This window comes from Aureococcus anophagefferens, assembly GCF_000186865.1.
Source record: "Aureococcus anophagefferens unplaced genomic scaffold AURANscaffold_4, whole genome shotgun sequence".
NCBI classification, from domain to species: domain Eukaryota; class Pelagophyceae; order Pelagomonadales; family Pelagomonadaceae; genus Aureococcus; species Aureococcus anophagefferens.
Genome location: NW_008705564.1, coordinates 1,613,168 through 1,633,596, shown reverse-complemented (window position 1 = coordinate 1,633,596; position 20,429 = coordinate 1,613,168). Strand labels below are relative to the sequence as shown.

At 72.1% G+C, this 20,429-nt stretch overlaps 8 protein-coding genes across 8 annotated transcripts; 4 read left to right on the top strand and 4 right to left on the bottom strand.

Annotated features, from left to right (window-relative positions):
• Positions 1-332: 332 nt before the first annotated feature.
• Positions 333-668, bottom strand: AURANDRAFT_62194 (hypothetical protein; the record flags this gene model as incomplete). Its single annotated transcript, XM_009036078.1, has 1 exon — positions 333-668. One exon carries the CDS (start codon positions 666-668, stop codon positions 333-335), a length of 336 nt encoding a protein of 111 aa, XP_009034326.1.
• Positions 669-1,187: 519 nt separating this feature from the next.
• On the bottom strand, positions 1,188-3,019 carry AURANDRAFT_71039 (hypothetical protein; the record flags this gene model as incomplete). Its single annotated transcript, XM_009036077.1, has 2 exons — positions 1,188-2,772; positions 2,885-3,019. One exon carries the CDS (start codon positions 2,555-2,557, stop codon positions 1,205-1,207), a length of 1,353 nt encoding a protein of 450 aa, XP_009034325.1.
• Positions 3,020-3,054: 35 nt separating this feature from the next.
• AOT9 (hypothetical protein) lies at positions 3,055-4,611 on the top strand (the record flags this gene model as incomplete). Its single annotated transcript, XM_009036344.1, has 2 exons — positions 3,055-4,208; positions 4,404-4,611. The coding sequence occupies 2 exons, from the start codon at positions 3,055-3,057 to the stop codon at positions 4,609-4,611; spliced, it is 1,362 nt and encodes a 453-aa protein (XP_009034592.1).
• A 286-nt stretch (positions 4,612-4,897) lies between these two features.
• Positions 4,898-5,905, top strand: PPA3 (hypothetical protein; the record flags this gene model as incomplete). Its single annotated transcript, XM_009036345.1, has 1 exon — positions 4,898-5,905. The coding sequence occupies one exon, from the start codon at positions 4,898-4,900 to the stop codon at positions 5,903-5,905; it is 1,008 nt and encodes a 335-aa protein (XP_009034593.1).
• Positions 5,906-6,038: 133 nt separating this feature from the next.
• On the bottom strand, positions 6,039-7,847 carry AURANDRAFT_62191 (hypothetical protein; the record flags this gene model as incomplete). Its single annotated transcript, XM_009036076.1, has 3 exons — positions 6,039-6,842; positions 6,971-7,198; positions 7,401-7,847. 3 exons carry the CDS (start codon positions 7,845-7,847, stop codon positions 6,039-6,041), a joined length of 1,479 nt encoding a protein of 492 aa, XP_009034324.1.
• A 1,637-nt stretch (positions 7,848-9,484) lies between these two features.
• Positions 9,485-10,824, bottom strand: AURANDRAFT_62190 (hypothetical protein; the record flags this gene model as incomplete). The annotated part of the gene is made up of 2 exons (XM_009036075.1): positions 9,485-9,679; positions 9,838-10,824. The coding sequence occupies 2 exons, from the start codon at positions 10,822-10,824 to the stop codon at positions 9,485-9,487; spliced, it is 1,182 nt and encodes a 393-aa protein (XP_009034323.1).
• Positions 10,825-12,915: 2,091 nt separating this feature from the next.
• On the top strand, positions 12,916-13,552 carry AURANDRAFT_21881 (hypothetical protein; the record flags this gene model as incomplete). The annotated part of the gene is made up of 2 exons (XM_009036346.1): positions 12,916-12,999; positions 13,199-13,552. Coding segments are annotated over 2 exons (438 nt in total), but the record flags the coding sequence as incomplete, so codon positions are not given.
• Positions 13,553-16,739: 3,187 nt separating this feature from the next.
• On the top strand, positions 16,740-19,247 carry AURANDRAFT_21803 (hypothetical protein; the record flags this gene model as incomplete). Its single annotated transcript, XM_009036347.1, has 3 exons — positions 16,740-17,857; positions 18,082-18,922; positions 19,089-19,247. Coding segments are annotated over 3 exons (2,118 nt in total), but the record flags the coding sequence as incomplete, so codon positions are not given.
• Between the last annotated feature and the right edge of the window lie 1,182 nt (positions 19,248-20,429).

Genomic DNA, 20,429 nt, shown 5'->3' with positions numbered 1-20,429 from the left:
TCCCCGGGGGGATGGCGAACTCCTCCTCGATGAGCGCGCGCAGGTCCATGATGGTGGCGTAGGGATTCTGGACCGTGACGCGCGCCCGCCGCAGGATGAGCCCCATGTCGCGCCAGACGAGCGTGACGGGAAACGGACCGGGCTCGGGCTGGCCGAGGATCTGGCGGATGGCCCGCTCGCGGTCGAGTTCGAAGGGCTGCGCCGCCATCGTCTCTGAGTGGTCTTCGATGGGCAGCACCTTTTAAGTTTGGAGTAGTTATTGAAGGGGACGCGCGCCCGACCGCGTCCGTCCGGGGAGGTTGAGTCGGATGTTTCTCCGGTGTTGCAGAATTCTAAAACTCGAGTTTACGAGGGGCGACGTCGATCCCCTCGATCTTCCGCGTTCGCGCCGACGGGCCCCGGAAGATCTCCCGGGTCTGGCCGCCGATCTCGGCGAGCTCGGCGATCTCGCGCGTCGCGTCGACGGCGAGGCCGAGCTCCGCGAGCGCGAGCCGAATGCAGCGCCTTTTTTGGAAGGCGAAGCGGAGGACACGGAGCGCGCGCTCGCGCACGGCCCTGTGGACGACGACGTGGCGGTACACGAAGTGCCAGGGCCGGTCGAGGCCCGCGAGCCGTCGGAGAGACGGCGCGGCGAACCGAAGCGCGCGAGCGTAGAGCCTCGGCGCCATCAGCGCGACGTCGAAGAAAAAGAGCCAGCTCCGGGCGTAGTCGTGGTTCAGCGGCTCGAGCGAGCCGTCGCGCCGCCGCCGGCCCGTGACGAGGTGCACAAAAATGTCCGCGAAGAGGAACCACCACACGACGTCGCCGTAAGCGTTCCGCGGCCGCGCGCCGACGTCCTCGGGCCGGGCGCCGACTCGGCGACGGAAGAGGCCCCGCCGCGGCGCCGCGATCGCGCAAGGCACGCCTTCGAAATCGGTCGCGCGCGGCGTGGCGAGACACGCGGCGATGGCCTGCTCGACCCGTCGCTTCGCGAGGAAATCCACGACGGTGCGATGGCTGTGCGTACACATGAGCACGACGCCGAGGAGCCGCCAGGCGCGCAGTCGCGGCGACCGGTGGGAGACGAGATAGGGGCGACGCATCAGGTGTTGCGCCGGCGCGATCCTCGAGCTGTGGATATTTTATCGGCGCAATCGCTGCCGCGCCCGACGACGTCCTCGACCTCGCGCGCCGCCGCCAGTCGGACCACACTCATAGGCGTGCGTTACGCCGCGCTCCGCCCGCAGCTAAAGGGCAGGCGCCGACTTTTCCGGACGGGCGGGGGCAGCCAGGGCGGGAAGTTGTTGAGGATGCCCGGCTCCGCGGCCGCGTCGAGCGGCCGGTACTCCTCCTCCGCGTTGAGCGGTCGCGCGTCCGGGAGGAAGATGGGCCGGTCGTCGGCCGTCGCCGCCTCGACGGCCAGTAACCCCAACCCGAGCGCGTTCGACGCCACGAGGATCCAGAGGAGCTGGCGCGGCGACGCGACCGCGTCGAGCAAGATGAACGTCGCCATCGGCAGGTTGAACGCGAAGACGAGGCCCGCGCCGGCCGACGCCTCGAGCGGCGCGGGCGCCGGCGCCGTCGCGAGCTCGTAGATGGCCCCCTCCGGCGCGACGACGCCGAAGGCGGCGACGAGCGCCAGCGCGAGGGCCGCGGGCGAGCGCCGCGGCGCCGCCTCGGCGACGACGGCGAACGCGAAGAGCGCCGCGAGCGCCGAAGCGTTGCACGACAGGATCGCTAAGCGCTTGCGGCGCGTGGACAGCGCGCCCGACAGCACCTGGGCCGCCGCCGCCGCGAAGCAGCAGGCGACGCCGACGGCGTTGGCGTCGCGGGGCGCCCACCCGGAGCTCTCGAGGAGCGGGGTGAGCACGCCGAGCCATCCCGTGAACGCGCCCATGGTCATGCCGCAGCCCGCGGCGAGGAGCACGTAGGACCGCGACTTGAGCAGCGGCCCGAAGGCCGGGAGGGGCGCGTCCGCGTCGCCGTCGGGCGCGTCCCGGCGGAAGACGCCGCGGCGAGCGGCGACGAGGGCGAGGATCGCGAGGGCGGCGGCGCACTCGTAGACCAGCAGCCCCTCGACGTCGTCCTTCGCGGCCGCGGCGGCGACGAAGCCCAGGCCGCCGCCGAGGGAGTTCGCCGCGAGCATGGTCGACGTGCCGAGGTGGCGCCGGGGTTCGTCGAGCGCGTCGCGCGCGACCATCGCCGGCGTCGACAGGATGAGCACGCCGCCGACGCCGTTGAGCGCGCAGGACGCGTGCGCCAGGAGCAGCCGCGGCAGGCCCCGGCCCGGCGCGCACCGCAGCGCCGCGGCGCCGGCGCAGAGCGCGCAGACGGCGGTCGTCGTGTTCCGGGGCCCGCCGAGGCGCCGTACGAGCCGCGGCGCGGCGGGCGACGCGAGGAGCCCGAGCGCGGGGCCCCAGACGCTCAGGAGCGCGACCTCGCGGTTGCGCCAGCCGAAGGCGGCCTCCGCGGCGGCCGCCGCGGGGCCGTAGGTGATCCAGAGCGCCGCGGTGAGCATCGACGCGGCGCAGTAGCTCGCGATCTCGACGCACGCCTCGGTCGTCGTGATCGTTTCCATGGTTTTTTATTTCGCGGTGAGTTGTTGTGCCCTCGTTAGGCGGAGGACCAGGCGCCGGAGCGCGCGAGCTCGCCGAAGACGGAGGTGACGGGGTTCGAGTCCTTCTGGCTGCGCGCGTCGGCCTGGAGGATGCGCTCCTCCATGCGCTCGATCTTGGCGCCGATCTCGCGCTCCTGGTCGTCGAGGGAGACCTTGAGGTCCTTGAAGGGGTCGACCTAGACGATGCGGCGTTCCGGGGCGTTTCGGTCGTCCGCGCGCGCGCGCGCCGCGGCACGGCGTGCGTGTTTCGTGGGCGGCGGAGAAACGCGAGGGACGCGGGCGCGCGACGGGCTCCTTTTTCTTCTCCTGGTCGCTGCTGAGCCGGACGACGAGCGATGGCATGATGGCGCTCGCGGAGACGAGGTTCGGCTTGACGGTCTTGACGGCCTTGCCGATCGACCCCGCGCGGTCGCGCGCCTAGTCCATGGTTTGCTTTTGAGCGGCTCCGTCAGGGCAACATGCAGAGGCTCTTCGTGCGCTGCCCCTGGCTGATTGGCCTCTCGTTCGCGCGACGCTTCCCAAAGTACACAGGCTGCAACCGCATGGAGGACGCGCTGCTGCCCGGCGGCGGCTCGGCGCCGCCGCCGCAGCATCCGCGGCGCGCGACCGTGCGGTCCACGGTGCTCAACGTGTTCACGCTCATCTGCTACCCCTACGGCGTGCCCTACTGCTTCGGCCAGATGGGCTGGGTGCTCGGCAGCGTCTTCCTCGTGGGCAGCACGTGGATCAACGTCGAGGCCGGCGTCGCCCTCGGCGAGATCTGCGCGCGCAAGCCCGAGCTCACGAGCTTTCCGAAGGTCGTCCGCGCGGCGTTCGGGGGCCGGTGGGGCGCCGCGACGCTGTGGCTCCAGTACGGCTCCTACTGGCTGACGAACGTCTATAATTTCGTCATCACGGCGGAGTACTGGACGGAGAGCGGCGTGCTCACGACGTGGTGCGAGCAGCGCTTCATGTTCCTCACGTACGTTTTGATCGTGCCTTTAATCCAGCTGCCGGACTACCACGCGATGGCGCCCGCGGCGCTGTTCAGCAACGCCGTCATCGTGCTCGGCGTGCTGAGCTTGTTCTGGGTGGCCTACGTCCAGGGCGGGCCGGAGCCGGGCGTCGACTACGAGACCGCTGGCTTCGGCCGCGCGAGCCGGGGCGGCGTGTCGATGGCGTTCGCGCTGGCCGGCGCGGGCGTCTTCCCGGAGCTCATCGCCGAGATGAAGCACCCGGACCAGTTCGCCAGGGCCGTCCGCTGCGCCTTCCTGCCCGTCTTTTTGTTGTACGCGGCGTGCGGCCTCGCGGGGTTCTGGCTCTTCGGCGGCGACGCCGCGGGCGACATCCTGCGGAACTTTCCCCCGAACCTCGCCGCGACGCACGTGACGGCGTTTCTCATGGCGTTGTCGTTCCTCGTGTCGACGGTGGAGAACAATTTGTTCATGGTGCTGGGCATCGAACGCGCGGCGGCGGCGCGGTGGCCGGGGTTACGCGAGTCCGCGCCGCGGACGAAGAGCTTCCTGTTCCGCGCGGCGTTCCTGGCGTCGGAGCTCGTCGTCGCCGCGGCGCTGCGCGGCGCGGGCGCGGGCGACATGCAGGCCTTGGCGGGCGCCGTGTCGGGGCCGGCGCTGTGCTACGCGGGGCAGCAAAAGGGTGCGAAATTCCCAACTTCAAAGGCTCATATCTCGGTCGTTTTCCACTCGTTTTGGCTGATTTTGGCTGATTTTTGGACGAGCGATCATCTCTCGGAACGGTCTCGAAGCGTTGATGCTTTTCGGGGAACACTCACGTTGAAGCGTCGTTGAATCACCCTTTTGCTGCCCAGGTGCTACGCGGCGCCGTTCGCGTGCCACCTCGCGCTCTTCGCGGGCGAGCACTCGCGGCCGCGCCGGTGGGCGTTCCTGGCGTTCGTCGTCGCCGGCGGCCTGCTCTGCGTCTTCGGCACCTACTACTCGGTGCTGGGCGTCGTCGAGGCCGCGTCGAGCTACACGATCTTCGGCGGCTCCTGCCGGCTGGCCGCGGAGCGGGCGTAGGCCCGCCGTTTAAATCCGCCGTTCGCTCGAGGTTGATCCTGGGGGTTGCGGGGAGGCGTCGTCGAGAGGCGTCGTTTGCGTGTGTGCGGCTAATTGTAAGTGCTAATTGTGCGGCGGCTAACAAAAAGCACTTCAAAAAGCTGTGATTTCTGTGCAACAAAAACGAACTCACTCATCTCGTCTCGATCTTGCAGCTGACGCGCTCGAGGCTGTGTCCTCGTCTTTAGTTGCTCGACGCGTCCGGCCAGCGCCCGACGGCCGCGGCCATATGGGCCTCCTCAATGACATGAAGGCCGCGGACGTCGTGTCGCTGTCGCTGTCGCTGTCCGCGGCGGCGCTCAGCGGCTTCGTGCTCTGGAGCAACCTGCGCGCCGGCGACGAGCCATCCCCCGGCGCCGGGTCTGCCAAGCCGACGGCCGAGGAGGAGAAGAAGCGCAAGCAGGCCGCGCGGTGCCGCGCCATCGAGACGCTCATCATGGAGCGCGGTCAGGCGGGCACGAAGGACTACCGCGTGCACGTCCTCGCCAAGGACGGCGACGAGGCGAAGACCGTCGCCGAGCTCAGCCTCTGGCACGACGTGCCCCTCGCCGCGCCCGGGTCCTCCGGCCGCGGCAGCCTCTTCAACTTCATCTGCGAGATCCCCAAGTGCACGCGCAAGAAGTTCGAGGTCGCGACGACCGAGGGCGCGACGCCGATCAAGCAGGACACGAAGAAGGGCGTGCTCCGCGAGTTCAAGAAGGGCGACATCTTCTTCAACTACGGCTGCTTCCCGCGGACCTGGGAGGACCCGCGCCACGTGTCCCCGGACACGGGCTACCCCGGCGACAACGACCCGCTCGACGTCTGCGAGATCGGCCTCCGCCAGATCCAGACGGGCGAGATCCGCGCGGTCAAGGTCCTCGGCGTCCTCGCGATGATCGACGACGACGAGACGGACTGGAAGATCGTCGCCATCGACGCCGCGGACCGCTGGGCGTCGGAGCTCAACGACGTCGGCGACGTCGAGCGGCTCCTCCCGGGCACCGTGAGCCTCATCCGCGAGTGGTTCCGGACCTACAAGATCCCCGACGGCAAGCCGCCGAACAAGTTCGCCCTCGGCGAGGAGTGCAAGGGCGCGGCCTACGCCCACAAGGTCATCCACGAGACCCACGAGGCCTGGGTCAACCTCGTCAAGACCCAGGTCGGCGCGGACTTTGGCTTCCAGCTCCCCAAGGTCGAGACGCTCCGCGACGTCGACGTCGACACGACGCTCGTCCGCTCCCTCAGCGGCAACAACCTCGCCGCGAGCGGCTAGGTCCTGTGTGTAAGTGGCAAGCATCGCCCGGGCGTTCCGGCGGGAGGGCGCCCGCCGGGAGTCGCCCGGGCCGTCTCTCGATCTCTCGACCTCTACGCGCGGCCTCGCCGGCGCGCCGTCTAGCACGTGCGACTTAGAGTTCGCCCGGGTTGAAGTCGCCGACGGGCCGCTCCGTGCCGTCCTCGAAGAAGAAGCGGGCGAAGATGGCGGCGTCGATGGCCGCGGCGGTCGGCCGCGCCGCGCCCGCGGGCCAGATGGCCTCGACCTCGGCCGCGACCCAGCGCGCGAGGAGGCCCCAGGTCAGGCGCGCGTCGGGCACGCCCTCGAGGTAGCGCGGCGACACCTGGGCGAACTTGAGGGACAGCTCCTGGCGGCTGAGCACGCCGTCGCGATTCTCGTCGACGACGAAGTCGCTCTCGTCGTCGTCGTCGTCGTCGTCCCCCTCCTCCTCGAGCGGGCAGCGCGTCCGCGTCACGTTGCAGCCGCGGCGCCAGGCGCGGGGCCCGTAGGACCGGCAGAACCAGGGGTCCGGGTAGACGACGTCCGCGAGCGGCGCGGGCGCGTCGACGGGGCCCCGGTCCGTCGTCGGTTCGACGTCGCCGAGCGCGCCCGCCCAGAAGAGGCACGACGGGTCCTTGACCATGGCCTTGATGCGCGTGAGCTTCTTCGACTGGCGCATCAGACGTCGGACCTTGCCCTCGCAGTAGACGTCCACGAGGATGGCGTGGTGCGCCTCGTCGTGGTAGTTGCCCGTGATCGCGAGCGCGGGGGCGTCGCCGACGTTCGAGCCGCCGTGGAGCGCCGCCACGGGGATGTAGACGGAATCGCCGGGCTCGAGCACGGACGAGTAGACGTCGGCGCCGCCGACGGCGTCGAGCACCGCGGCGTCGTCGTACCAGTCGAGCGCGAACTCGGCGTCGCCGTCGTCGTCGACGACCTGGGCAGGACAAGGGTGATTCAACGTCGCTTCAACACGAGTTTTCCGCGCGCGCGCGTTCCGGAAAAAACATCCACGCTTCAAGACCGTTCCGAGAGATGATCGCTCGTCCAAAAATCAGCCGAAACGAGTAGAAAACGGCCGAGATATGAGCCTTTGAAGTTGGGAATTTCGCTCTCTTGCCCTGCCCTGTCGACGACGCCCCGGTCGACGAGCGCGGGGCTCCAGTGGCCCCGCTCGACGGCCCGGAAGATCTTGCGCCCGGCGAGGAGCGTGAGCCAGAACGGCAGGAACGAGTTGTCCACGTGGAGCTGGGACCGCGTGCCCGGCATGCCGGCGATGAGCACGGGCCACGCCTGCGCGCGACGGCGACGATGCGACGTCGCCGCGACGCGCGCGCGTGCCGGACGCGAGCGTCCGCGCGTCGAGGCCGCTCCGAGGGAGGATCGCTCGTCCAACAAGCGGCCGACACGAGCGGGACACGGCCGAGGGAGACGCGGGGCGCCCGCGTCCCGCGCCGGGCCGCGCCGCGCCCGTCATCTCCGCCTGGGCCGTCACGTCCTGCTTGAAGTAGGGCAGGATCGTCGTCTGCTCCACGAAGGCCTCGCAGTCGCACTTGAGGTTGTAGTCGAAGCCGTAGATGTCCCGGGATCGATTCGACCGCTCGACCTCGCCGAAGAACGACGCGAGGGGAACGCGCCGCTCGCCGCGCATGTCGAAGCCGCCCCAGGCGCTCGACGACGCGTCGGAGACGTAGCGCGTGATCTCGCCGGCGCCGCAGCGGTCCCGGAAGTCGCCGGCGCTCCAGAGCGCCGCCTCGGCGCGCGTCCGGTCGTTGCCGCGGATCACCACGGGCCGCAGCTTGTCGGCGTACTCGGCCTTGAACCGGGCCATCGTCAGCTCGTCGGCGCGCTCCACGGGGAACTCGACGAAGGCGCACCGGACGGCGACGGCGAGCAGGGCCGCGGCAGCCCACAGCATGCCAGGCTTCCCGGCACTCGACATCTTGTGCGCCGAGAATTGCGAGATAGACGGACTGCACGTTGCACTTCAAGTTGCGAAGCGCTCCGGCGGCGCGCGCCGGCGGTCGTCGAGCCTCCGCCAGATCAGACAATGTCATGGCCTCGACGCCGTGAAGCTACCACCGGCAACCGCTGAACTCCGACTCCCGCGGTTCCTCCCGCCCCCCCTACGTTTGGAGACGCGTCGAGGCAACCGCTGCCTCGCAATTTGCTGCAACCACTGCTGCCAAACGAGCTGCCAACGAAGCATGGGCCTCGCCTCAACGATCCTCGCGTTCGCGGCCTGCGCGCACGCCGTCTCGACCACGCGGCGCGCCGTCGCCGGCGCCGTCGCGTCCATCGCCGCACCGCCCCTGGCCTCCGCCGGCCGCGTCGAGGAGATGGTCGCGGAGCGGCGCTACGAGCTCGACGACGCCGCGAGCCTCTTCGGCGACGGAGAAAAGAAGAGCGCCGTCGCCAAAGCCGTGACGGAGAGCAAGCTCGGCGTCGACGTGCGGCGGCGCGTCGTCCGCGGCGCGCAGCTCGCCGACGCGCTGGACGCGCGCTGGGACCAGCTCTCCTTCCTCGTGAACACGAACAAGGCCGCCGCGCCGCCGCCGCGGCCGCCGCCGCCGCCCGTCGACGCGGCGTTCGCGGCCGCGGCGCGGCGCTGCGGCGACGGCGCGTGCGCGGCCGCGGCGACGGCGACGGCGGCGGACGTGAAGCGCGAGGTCGCCGCGGCGCGCGCGACCTACGAGAGCGTCTGGGAGGCCAAGTACCCGGGCTGCGCCGCGAAGCCGCTCAGCGACCCCGCGGCGCTGGGCTTCGACGTCTACTGCGCGTTCCGCGCCTACAACGCCTTGCTCCCCGACGCCGGGGCCGCGGCGGCCTTCGAGGCCGCGTACGGGTCGAAGCTCCTCGACGAGCTCCTCGCCGGCGGAAACGTGCGCGCGCCCCGGGCCGCGCACGCGTCGCCGCAGGGGCTCGAGTCGTGCCTCCGGGGCTGCGGCGACGTGCTCGCGGCGCTCCAAAGAAAGGGATTCTGCGCGGCCCTGTCCGTCACGCTCCCCGACGGCGACGACCTCGCGGAGCTCCGCGGCTTCGCGGGCTGGGGCGACGCGAACGCGGGCGACCGGCCCGCGCCGCAGCTCCAGCTCTCCGCCGTCCTCGCGGACCCGCCGGAGCTGCGGCCGCGGCTCTTGCTCGAGGGCCAGGCGCGGCGCCTCGGGCTCCGCGTCCTGCCGGACGTCGCGTCGTCGTCGCTGCGGGCCTACCTCGTCGCGTCGGGCGTCCGGCCGACGGTCGAGGAGTACTTCGTCGACGACGTCTACCGGACGGCCTTCGACAAGGACGACTACAGCTCCATCCAGCTCGAGGTGCTGCTTAATTGACTGGATGAGCTGTTTCGTGATTCTTGGGAGTGGCTGTTGCGGCGCTGGCGAGGAGGCGTGTTCAAGTTGTCCCCGGGCTACTCGCGCTCTTAGCTCCGTTTGGGTCCCTCGGGGCACCGGGTGGGGGGCTTCGGGGGGGCTCCGGACAGCGCGGCGGCGGCGGCGCGTGGCTTTCGCGCCGCGGCGGGCCGCGGGGAGAAGCGCGCCTTGTCGGCGCTTCTCTTTTGGCGAGGTACGAGGGGCGCGCCTCCTAGTTCTCGCGGTGCTCGCAGAGCCACATCTTCTGGCCGTGCGCGTCGAACTTCTCGGCGCCCGCGAATTTCTTCACGCGGCACTTCGAGGCCTTCTTGCACTTGCCGTGCGAGATCTTGTAGGCGCAGGCCTTCTTGAACCGGCACGCGCCCTTCTTGTAGACGCAATTCCGCTTTTTGCGGCACCGCGATTCCTTGGTGAGGACCTCGCAGTCCGCGAGGCACTCGTGCGAGCCGCCGATCCAGCGCCGGCGCGCCCGGAAGCGGCGCGACAGGCGGCCCCACCGCCCGAAGAAGAAGCCCGCAAAGTAATCTGCGCGGAGCCCTATTAGAGCAGCTGCACGCGCGTCACCTCCACGCGCCGGAGGATCTTCCCCGGGAAGACGGAGTTCGCGCGGCCGTCGCCGATGGCCTTCGCCGCGCCGCGGAACGCGTCCTTCTGCGCGCGGTAGATCTCCGCCGCGAGGGGCACCTCCGTCGACGGGCCGACGGCGTCGAGGGAGTAGACGCCGAGGGACTCGATCTTCTCGAGGAGCCGCCCGTCGTCCCGGAGGACCGCGCCGAAGACCGCGTAGTCGGGATCGAGCTGCGGCGCGGCCCTGAGCGTCACCCCGAACGCCGTGACGTCCGCGCCCGCGTCGGACCGCCGCCGCGTGAGCAGCCCCCGCGCGTCGTGGGGCAGGGGCGACCGCTCGCGGCCGAGCCGCGCGGCGACGGACGCGCCGCGCGGCGACAGCGCCTCGGAGCCGTCGCGGCCGTTCACGAGCACGCGCTCGCCGAAGATGTCGCGCTCGCCGAGGCCCTTGATGCGGCCGCCGACGACGAGCGAGCCGCGGCGCTCGTCGACGAGGGACCGCGCCAAGGTCGGCGTCTCGGCCGCGTCGGGGTCGCCGAGCGCCGCCGCGAGGAACACGGCCGCCGCGGCCGGCGCCGCGTCGCCGTAGAGGCCGAGGTCCAGGTCGCCGAAGACGGGCGGGTCCGGGTCGTCGTCGCGCACGCTGAAGGTGCCGTCGGCGCGCGCGACGCGCACGCTGAGGCGCAGCGTCGCCGTGACGGCCCTCGACGGCCGGGGCTCCGCGGCGAGCGCGGCCTTTTGCGCCGCGACGACGCGGTCGGACTCGCGCGAGCTCGCGGCGGGCGCGCGCGGCGCCTCGCGCGGCCGCGGCGGCGCGAGCGCCTCGGAGGCCGACTCCGTCGGCACGTCGGCGAGCCACGCCGGCGCCGCGCCGGCCGCCGCCGGCCACGCCGCGGCGGCCGTGCCCAGCAGCCGTCGCCGCTCGACGACGCGCACGCCGCCGCAGAGCAGCGGCGCGAGCAGCAGCAGGCGCATTGCTGGCATGATGCTGGAGTTTGCTGCGACGCTGCTGCTGGCGCTTCTGTGCTCGCTGTCGACGACGCTGCCGTCGGCGCAAGCGCAGAGCTGGCGGCGGGGGGCTGCAACTTGCCCGCAGCCCTGACTGTTGAGGTGGACGATGGTGTAGTGGACGACACGATGGAGTCTCCGCTTTCGCTTTGGGGGCGCCGGTTCCTTGACGACGTGCAGCGCAGACGCGCCTCGGGCCGCGGCATCAATAGCCTTATTTATGTGCCAATTGACTGGAGAAACGGAGCGCCAATCGAAGATGATCCAGAGGGATATACAGCCCTATATTACGCAGCGCTACAGGGGTTTTCCGAAACCATTACACGTCTCCTGGAGAATGGCGCCGACATCCACACCGGCAGACCCGTATGCCTCCAAACGCCACTGCACGTCACCGCTCAAGTAAACCGACTAAACGCAGCGGCGGTCGTTCTGCTCGATGCGGGCGCTCGAGTCGACGATCGCGACATCTATGGGCGTATTGCGCTCCACTTCGCTGCCAAGAGAGGACTGACCAAATTTTGCCAGCTCCTCCTGAGTCGCGGCGCGTCGCTCGACGTTCGAGACTTCGAGGGTAAAGACGCCGTGGCCTACGCGCGACGCTGCAACAAAATAGCCACGGCCGACTTCTTCGGCGGGGTCCGCGCCGCCGGCGGCTGGGCGAAATATGTCGCTGCGCCGCGCGCCGAGCTACTCGCGCTCCGCCACGAACTCCCCTCGCTCCGCGAGCGCGGCCGCGCGTCCCTGTCGACCGTGCACGCGCACGAGCTCCTCTTCCTGAACACGACGCTGCCCGACGAGGTCTTCTCTTGCATCCTCGCATTCTGGCGGACCCCGCGCGACTACGACGAATACGATGTCGATTCTGACAACGACTCCGACTCGGAATCTGACGATTCCGACTCGGAGGCGGACGATACCGACTCGGAGGCGGACGATACCGACTCGGGGGCTGACGGCGAGCCCGATTCGGAAGCGGACGGCTAGTTGACTAGTGGCGTTAAGAAGGGGTGCGCCGACGAGGCATCCGGGCGCGGAGCTCGTGCGGAGCCACCACGACCGGCGCGCGCCGCCTCGGCACAGGCCTCGGCGCGCCCACCCGTGGGCACGGCGGCGACCGACACGACCGATGGAGCCAAGCTCGGAGAGCTCCTGAAACCGCTGCTCTGCGAGCACCGGTGGTCGCGCGACACAAGCGGCGCGCCACTGAAGCACCGCCGCACGCCGACGACCATGGCGCAGCCGCAGCAGCGCGACTGGACCGACGACATCGACCTCTCCTACGAGGCGAACGAGACCAACGCCAAGCAGGGCGACTACTACGTCGAGGGCTTCGGCGCCGCCGCGCCCGTGGAGGACGCGCCGCCCGCGGACACGGCGTCGTCGCGCGCGTCGACGCCGACGGAGATCCTCGACGAGGACGACATGGGCCTCCGCGAGCGCGCGTCCGCGTACAAGGCGATGTGGCGCGACACGGGGAGGGCGAAGAAGAAGGTGACGAGGCGCGCGCCCGCGCGCGTGCGCCTGCCGCTGCCCAAGTACGGCGCCGTCAAGAAGACGCTGCGCAAGCCCGAGAAGCGGGCCGCGGCCTACGCGGCCGCGCCCGTCGCGTTCTTCCCCGGCGACGACGGCGCCGCCGCGTCCTTCGTCGACTTCGAGCTGCCCTACGGCCTGCTCGTCGAAGCCGCCAAGGAGCGCGCCGCGGAGCGGGCGCGCAAGGCCGGCGTGCGGTCCCTGGACGTCGCCTTCGCCGAGTTCGAGCTCGTGAAGCGGAACGTCTTCGCGCACCGCGCGGAGCGCGTCTGGCGGACCGTCGAGGACGCGGACGGCGGCCGCTGCGGCTGCGACAAGGCCTGCGAGTTCGTCGAGCTCGACGACGACGGCGACGACCGCGACGACGACCCGGAGCGCAGGGGGCGCAGCGGCTGCTTCGCGGCGTGCCCGAGCCGCGCGTCGTTCATCGAGTGCACGCCTCTGACGTGCTCGCTCGGCAAGCGCTGCGCGAACCGGCGGCTCCAGCGCATCAACGCGGCGACGGGCGTCGAGGTGCGGGACACGGGCGACGCCGTCAAGGGCTTCGGGCTCTTCGCGACGCGGCGCCACCGGGCGGGCAACGTCCTCGGCGAGTACGTCGGCGAGGTCATGCCCCGTGTGCAAATCAACCACTGGTTTGGGACGTCCCGACCAAACTTTGAAATTCTCTAGCTCGCTCAAATCGAAGTCGATTCGGCTGATTTTTGGACGGATCGATTGCTCTCGTCGAGTTCTCGAAGCACGGCGGAAGTGAGTGTGTCAAAACATTCGAATACGCTCACATTGAAGTCGGGTTGAAGATTTGATTCGCACACAGGTCATGCCGGCGCGGCGCTACGCGGAGCTGCGGAACTCGCGCGACGAGAAGCACTCCTACTTCATGGCGCTGGGCAAGGGCGACGTCATCGACGCGAGCCGCTACGGCGGCCTCACGCGGTTCTTGAACCACTCGTGCGCGCCGAACTGCGAGGCCGAGAGCTGGATGGTCAACGGCGAGATGCGCGTCGCGATCGCCGCGCTCCGCGACATCGCGAAAGACGAGGAGATCACCTTCGACTACAGCTGGTCCAGCGGCGACGCGCGGACGGCGGCGCAGCCGTCGAAGGTGTCGAGCGACCGGCGGTGCCGCTGCGGCGCGCCGAACTGCCGCGGCGTGCTCGGCGACCGCGAGGAGATCGTGCTGAGCCAGGCGCTCGCGGCCGCGCCGCCGGCGGTCGCCGGCGGTCCTCGGAAGCGCCCCGCGCGGTCCGTGCCCGAGGGCAAGGCCCTGGAGCCCGCGACGCGGGCCGTCGTCCGCGCGGGCTTCTGCCGCGAGGACGGCGACGCCGTCGAGCGCGCCGTCGACGCGTGGTGGCGGCGCCGCGACGCCGTCGCGTCGTCCAAGCCCTTCCAGATCGCGAAGCGGGCGCGCCTCTTCCTGCTGCGGAACGTCTTCGGCGCCGACCCGGCGGAGCACCAGCGGCGGCTCCTCGAGCCGGGCGCCGCCGCGGAGCGCCGCGCGCCGCGGCCGCGGCCGCGGCCGCCGGGCGCGGCCGCGGCGTCCTTCGCCGCCTTCCTCGCGCTCGACGACGCCGGCCGCGAGGCGCTGGAGCCGCGGCCCGACGAGCCCGAGTGGACGAAGCGCCTCCTGGCCGCGGCGCGCGCGCGGCCGAGGCCGCCGCGGCCGCCCGCGCCCGCGCCGCGGCCGCCCGCGCCGCGGCCCGCGCCGCCGCCGGCGCTCCTCGACGACGGCGACGTCGACGACGACGACGCGGCCATGGCCGCCGAGGCCGCGGCCGCGGCGCCCCACGGCGACGACGGCTCGCGCACGGCGAGCGAGAACGACGGCGTCGCGTCGGGCACCGAGTCGGGCGACGACGGCGCGCCCGCGGACGACGAGGCGCCCCGCTTCGAGGCCGAGGACGACGAGGCGGCGCCCCTCTTCGAGGCCGAGGACGACGAGGCGCCGCCGGCCGCCGAGGAGGCGGCGCCGCCGGCCGAGGAGGCGCCGCCGCCGGCGGCGCGCTTCGCCGCGGGCGACCGCGTCCGCGCGCGCTTCGACCGCCAGCGGACGCTCTACCCCGGCGTCGTCGCCAAGGTCCACGGCGACGGCACCTACGACATCGCCTACGACGACGGCGACGAGGACTCGCGGCTCGAGGAGGCGTACGTGCGATCGCCGGCGAAGGCGCCGCCGCCGAGGAAGGCCGCGCCGCTCCCGGCGCCGCCGAAGAAGGGCGTCCTCAAGCGCCCGGCGCCCGCGGAGGCCGCCGGCGACGACGACTCCGCGCGGTCCGCGAGCCCGCGCGCGGCGGACGGCACGCGGCGCATCCCGAAGAAGAAGAAGGCGAAGAAGGGCGCCGCGGCCGAGCCCAGGCCCGCGGACCCGCGGAAGCGCAAGGCGAGCGTCAGCGAGCCCAAGCCCGCGGACTCGCCGCGCGAGGCCCCGGCGGACCCGCGCAAGCGCAGGCGCGAGGACGCGCCGCCCGCGCCGCCGCCCGCGCCGCCCGCGCCGCGCGCGCGGCCCGAGCCGCGGCCCGAGCCGCCGCCCGACGACGCGCCGCCGCCGCGGCCCCGCGACTACGACCGCCGCTTCGACGACCGCTTCCGCGAGCCGTCGCCGCCGCGGCGCCGCCGGTCGCCGAGCCCGCTCCGGCGCCGGCCGCCGTCGCCGCCGCCGCGCCGCCGCCCGCCGTCGCCGCCGCCGCGCCGCCGCCCGCCGTCGCCGCCGCCGCGCCGCCGCGACTACTCGCCGGACCGCCGGTCGCCGCCGCGGGGCTACCGGCCCCGGTCGCCCGAGCCGCGGCCGCGCGTCTACCAGCGCGCGAGGCTCTAAGTGGCCCGTCGCCAACGGACACGTCCCCGAGGCGCCGCCGCGTGTTACCTCGACGAGTTCGCGGGCGCCGCCGTCGGGAAGCACAGGTTGCGCGCGTCGTCTCGTCGCTCGCGGAGGAGCGCGTAGGACTCCGCGCGCGAGCCCGCGAGGCGCGCGGACGCGTAGGCCGCGCGGCTCGTCTCCGAGTGGCGCCAGTCGAAGGGCGAGCTGCGGCCGCCGTAGTCCTCCTCGACCCACCAGGGGTGCTTGCCCGGCGGCGGCTTCGCCGGGAGCCACTCCACGGACGTCTCGTGCGAGAGCCACGCGAAGACGCCCGACAGGCAGGCCAGCAGGCCGCAGGCGAGCAGCCAGCCCCAGACGGGCACCCACAGGATCGTCGTCGCGAAGAAGCGCCGCGCGCGCTGGCGCCAGGTCTCCTCCTCGCGCCGCGTCGCCTCGAGCGCCGTCTCCGTCGTCGGCGCGTACGTCGGCGCGTACGCGGTGGTAGGCGCGTCGGACGTGAGCGTCGCGACCGCGACGGCGATGACGACGGTGTGCTTGGCCTCCTTGACGGCCTCGGCGCTGCCCGTCATGTTGGCGAAGTTGACGAGCTCCGCGGCGAAGGCGCCGTCGTCGACGGCGCCCTCGAGCGCGTCGCGGACGTCCGCCTCGTAGTCGAAGATCGTCGACACGTTCGTCGCGTCGTGGATCACCAGGTCAAAAGTAACGAGGCACGACGACGCGAGCTTCCGCGCCCGCAGCCGCCGGCCGACGGACGCGACGGCGCCGAAGTTGACCATCGTGTCGACGCGTAAGCCGAGCACGCCCGTCACCGACTGCTTGAACGCGTAGACGTACTGGCCGTCCGTGAAGGCCGACGCCTCGACGCCCTCCATGCGCATGTCGACGCCCAGCTCGAAGGCGGGCAGCGTCGGCTTCGGGTTGTCCGGGTTCGGCGTCGGCGCGCGCGACGGCGCGGTCGTGGGATCCGTGGGCCCGGCCGTGGGCGCGCGGCTCGGCTTTCGGCTCGCGCCGGCGCGCGTCGGCTGGGCCGACGGCTCGTAGGTGAAGACGACGCAGTACTCTTCGCAGTACTCGCAGGTGAGCTGCTTGATGTGGGGGTGGTTCTTGCCGTGCGTCGCGCATTCCGCCGAGCACCAGTCGCACGCGGCCGGCGTCTCCTTGGGGATGCAGCCCTGGGGCGCGACGCTCGGGTCGTCGTCCTCGCAGTACTCCACGGGCACGCAGCCGTCGTCGTTCGCGTCGTCGTCGTCGTCGTCGTCGCAGAAGCTGTGCCGGCCCGCCGTCGGCGCGAAGCTCGGGTAGATGGTGTAGGGGGCGCCGTCGTCCGTCGCCGCGGCCGCGAGGACGCGCGCGTGGACCGTCCCGCGGCGCACGCCGGCGCCGGCCAGGAAACCGGCGCCGAGGACGAGGACGACGACCGCGGGCAGAGCCCGCGACGCCATCGTCACAGCCCCCGTCGATACGCATCCAAAAAAATGCATCAGTTATTTTTTACCTCTTGTTTGAACCTCTGGGGCTGCCCCGACGGCGCGGCCACACGATGGCTCTGCCTTCCGACGGCGGCAGCGCTGCCGCCTACTACTGGGTGCCCGTGAACACCGATGACGCGTACGTGCTCGGCCGCAAGTCCGGCGCGGGCTTCGTCGACGCGGACAGCGGCGAAGCCATCGACGCCGTCGCCGCGGCGGACTGCTACGCCGTGGCCAGCCCGGCGGCGGCGCGCGCCGTCGTCGCGGACATGGTGCAGATGCACGAGGTGAACCGCGCGTCGATCCTGCACGTGCTGCGCGCGCGCTACGGGTCCGGCGACATCTACACGGCCATGGGCTCCGTGCTCGTGGCGACGAATCCCTTCGAGCGCCTCGACGCCGTCTACGCGCGGGCGACGCTCGGTCGCTTCGTGGACCCGCAGACGCCCGACGAGGACCTCGAGCCCCACATCTGGTTCACGGCGCGGCGCGCCTACCGCGCCCTCGTCTCCCACGGCGTCGGCCAGTCGTTGATCGTCTCCGGCGAGTCCGGCGCGGGCAAAACGGAGACGACGAAAAAGGCGCTCGAGTACGTCGCCGCGGCGAGCGCGACGCGCGGCGACGGCGGCGGCGGCGGCGGGGCCGTGTCGGCGAAGGTGCTGTCGGCGTCGCCGATCCTCGAGGCCTTTGGGAACGCGAAGACGCTCCGCAACGACAACAGCAGCCGCTTCGGCAAGTACCTCGAGGTCGTCCTGGACGGCGGCGGCCGCGTCGTCGGCGCGAAGACGACGAACTACCTGCTGGAGAAGTCGCGCGTCGTCCGGCAGGCGCCGGGCGAGCGCGGCTACCACGCGTTCTACCACTGCGTAGCCGGCGAGAACGCGCGCGCGGAGCACCCCGGCGGCGACGCGGTGTCCGCGGCGGCTTTAGGCGCGCGCCTGGGCATCGGGTCCCGCGGCGCCGAGACCTTCGCCTACGCGCGCGGCGGCGGCTGCGTCGAGATCCCGGGCGTCAACGACGTCGCGGAGCTCGACGCCGTGCTGGAGGCGGCCGTCGCGCTGAACGTCGCCGAGGAGGAGCGGCGGTGGATCTACGGCGTCGTCGCGGCGGTGCTCCACCTCGGCGACGTCGCCTTCGAGGCGGCGGGCGGCGGCACGGACGCGTCCAAAGTCGTCGACGGGACCGCGCCGTTCCTCGAAGTTGCGGCGACGCTGCTCGACGCAGGGCAGCACAAGAGAGCGAAATTCCCAACTTCAAAGGCTCCTATCTCGGCCGTTTTCCACTCGTTTCGGCTGATTTTTGGACGAGCGATCATCTCTCGGAACGGTTTCGAAGCGTGGATGTGTTTTCCGTAACGCGCGCGCGCGGAACACTCACGTTGAAGCGACGTTGAATCACCCTTGTCCTGCCCAGGCTCGACGTCGACGCGGCGCGCCTCGGCCGGGCGCTCGTGACGCGGACCATCTCCGCCGGCGGCCGCGGGTCCATCAACGTCGTCGTGCTGGCGGCGGGCGCCGCGGGCGACGCGCGCGACGCGCTGGCGAAGGCGCTCTACGCGAAGCTCTTCGACTGGGCCGTGGATCGGGTGAACCGCGAGATGGAGGCGCCCGCCGGCGAGGCGAAGACCATCGGCGTGCTCGACATCTTCGGGTTCGAGATCTTCGAGTCGAACTCCTTCGAGCAGCTCTGCATCAACCTGACGAACGAGCAGCTCCAGAACAAGTTCAACCGCGACATCTTCGAGCTCGAGCTCAGGCTCTACGCGGACGAGGGCGTGCCCTGCGACGGCGTCGAGTACAAGGACAACTCGGACGTCATCGCGCTCCTGGGCGACGTGCTCGCCATGCTCGACGAGGAGGCGCGGCTGCCCCGGGGCTCCGCGAAGAGCTGGAGCAGCAAGGTGGGCAAGAAGCACGACACGCACGCGCGCCTCCGCGTCGACAAGCGCGCCGCGGGCGAGGCCTTCGGCGTCGTGCACTACGCGGGGTTGGTGACCTACGACGTCGACCAGTTCCTGGTGAAGAACGTGGACCAGCTCAGCGGCGACCTGTCGAGCTGCGTCGCGGGCTCGTCGCACGAGAGGACGGCCGCGCTGCTCACGTGGAACGACGCGCCCGCCGCTGCCGCGCCGCGCGCGCGCGGCGGCCGGGGCTCCGGCGGCGGGAGCAAGACGACCGTGTCGAAGAAGTTCCGGGGCCAGCTCGCGTCGCTGACGACCGCGTTGAACGCCACGGAGCCCCACTACGTGCGCTGCGTGAAGCCCGGCGCGGGACACGGGCGCGAAAAGGCGCCTCGCTCGGTCGTGTTCCACTCGTTTCGGCTGATTCTTGGACGAGCGATCATCCCTCGAAACGTGCATGCTTTCCTTCTGGGAACGCGCGCGGAACGCTCACATTGAAGCGACGTTGAACCCTGCCCAGGTGAAGCCGAACATGGAGAAGGTGAAGCGCGTCTTCCGGTCGCCCGTCGTTCTGGAGCAGCTGACCTACGCGGGCGTCTTCGAGACGGTGACGATCCAGCAGAGCGGCTGGCCCTTCCGCAGCCCCCACGAGCGCTTCGCGACGCGCTATTTCGTGCTAGACCTGAAGAACGCCGCGGCGCTGCGGCGGCTCGGGCCGTCGGGCCACGCGCGGGCGCTCCTCGCGGGGCTGCGGGCGTCCGACGACCGCTGCTTCGGCGCGACCCAGGTGGCGTTCGGCAAGACCGTGGTCTTCTACCGCGCGACGGCGGCGTCGCGGCTCGAGGCGCTGCGCGCCGCGGCCCACGCCAAAGCCGTGCTCCGCGTCGCCGCCGTCGCGCGAAGCGCGCTGGTGTTGAAGACGAAGCGCCGCCTGGGGCGCGCGGCGGCGACGCTCGAGGGCGCGCTCGCGGCGCGGCCGCGGGAGATCCGCGCGCTGCGGCCGGCGGTGGCGGAGGCGCACGCGGTCGCGGCGGCGAGCGTCGCGTTCCTCCACGGCTTCCTGCCCGCGGCCTTCGAGGCGGCGCTCGAGCGCGGCGACGCCGTCCTGAAGGCGCTGGAGGAGGGCGAGCGGCTCGCGGGGATCCTGGAGGCGTTGGTCGCCAAGGACGACGCGGCGGCGCACTACGACGACCTCGAGCGCGCGTTGAAGGCCGTGGACGCGGTCGCGGACCCGGACGCGACGCGGGGCGGGCGGCTGAGCGCCGCCGCGGAGGCCGCGCGGGCCCAGGTGCGCGGCGTGCGCGACCTCATGGTCGCGAAGCGGTGCCTGGAGCGCGGCGTCGCGGAGCGGAGCAAGGCGGACCTCGAGGAGGGCCTCGGGGCCCTCGCGCGGCTCCGCGCGGCCGGCGCGGTGTCGGCCGACTTCTGCGCCGCGGAGGAGCGCGCCGCCGAGGCCTGCAAGGACGCCGTCTTCGCGGAGGTGGCGGCCGTCGTGCCGCCGATTCGAAAAGCGGCGGGCGCGGGCGCCTGCGCCGTCCCGCTGGACCGCCGCGCGGTCGACGCGGCCGCGCTGCGGTCCGCGGTCGCGGCCGCGCGGTCGGCGCTCGGCGGCGCCGCGACGGCGGCGGAGAGCGCGCGCTGGCTCGCCATCGGCGACGCCCTCGCGGACGCGCGCGAGGGCATCCTGGAGCGCCGCGGCTACGGGACCATGGGCGCCGTCGACGCGCTCGAGCGCGCGCTCGCGACCGGCGGCGGCGGCGACGACGCCGCGGCGCTCCGCGCGGAGCTCGAGGCGCTGCGCCGCGCCGCGGAGGACGACGCCGCCGCCGACGAGATCGCGCGCGCCCTCGCCGCCGGCGCC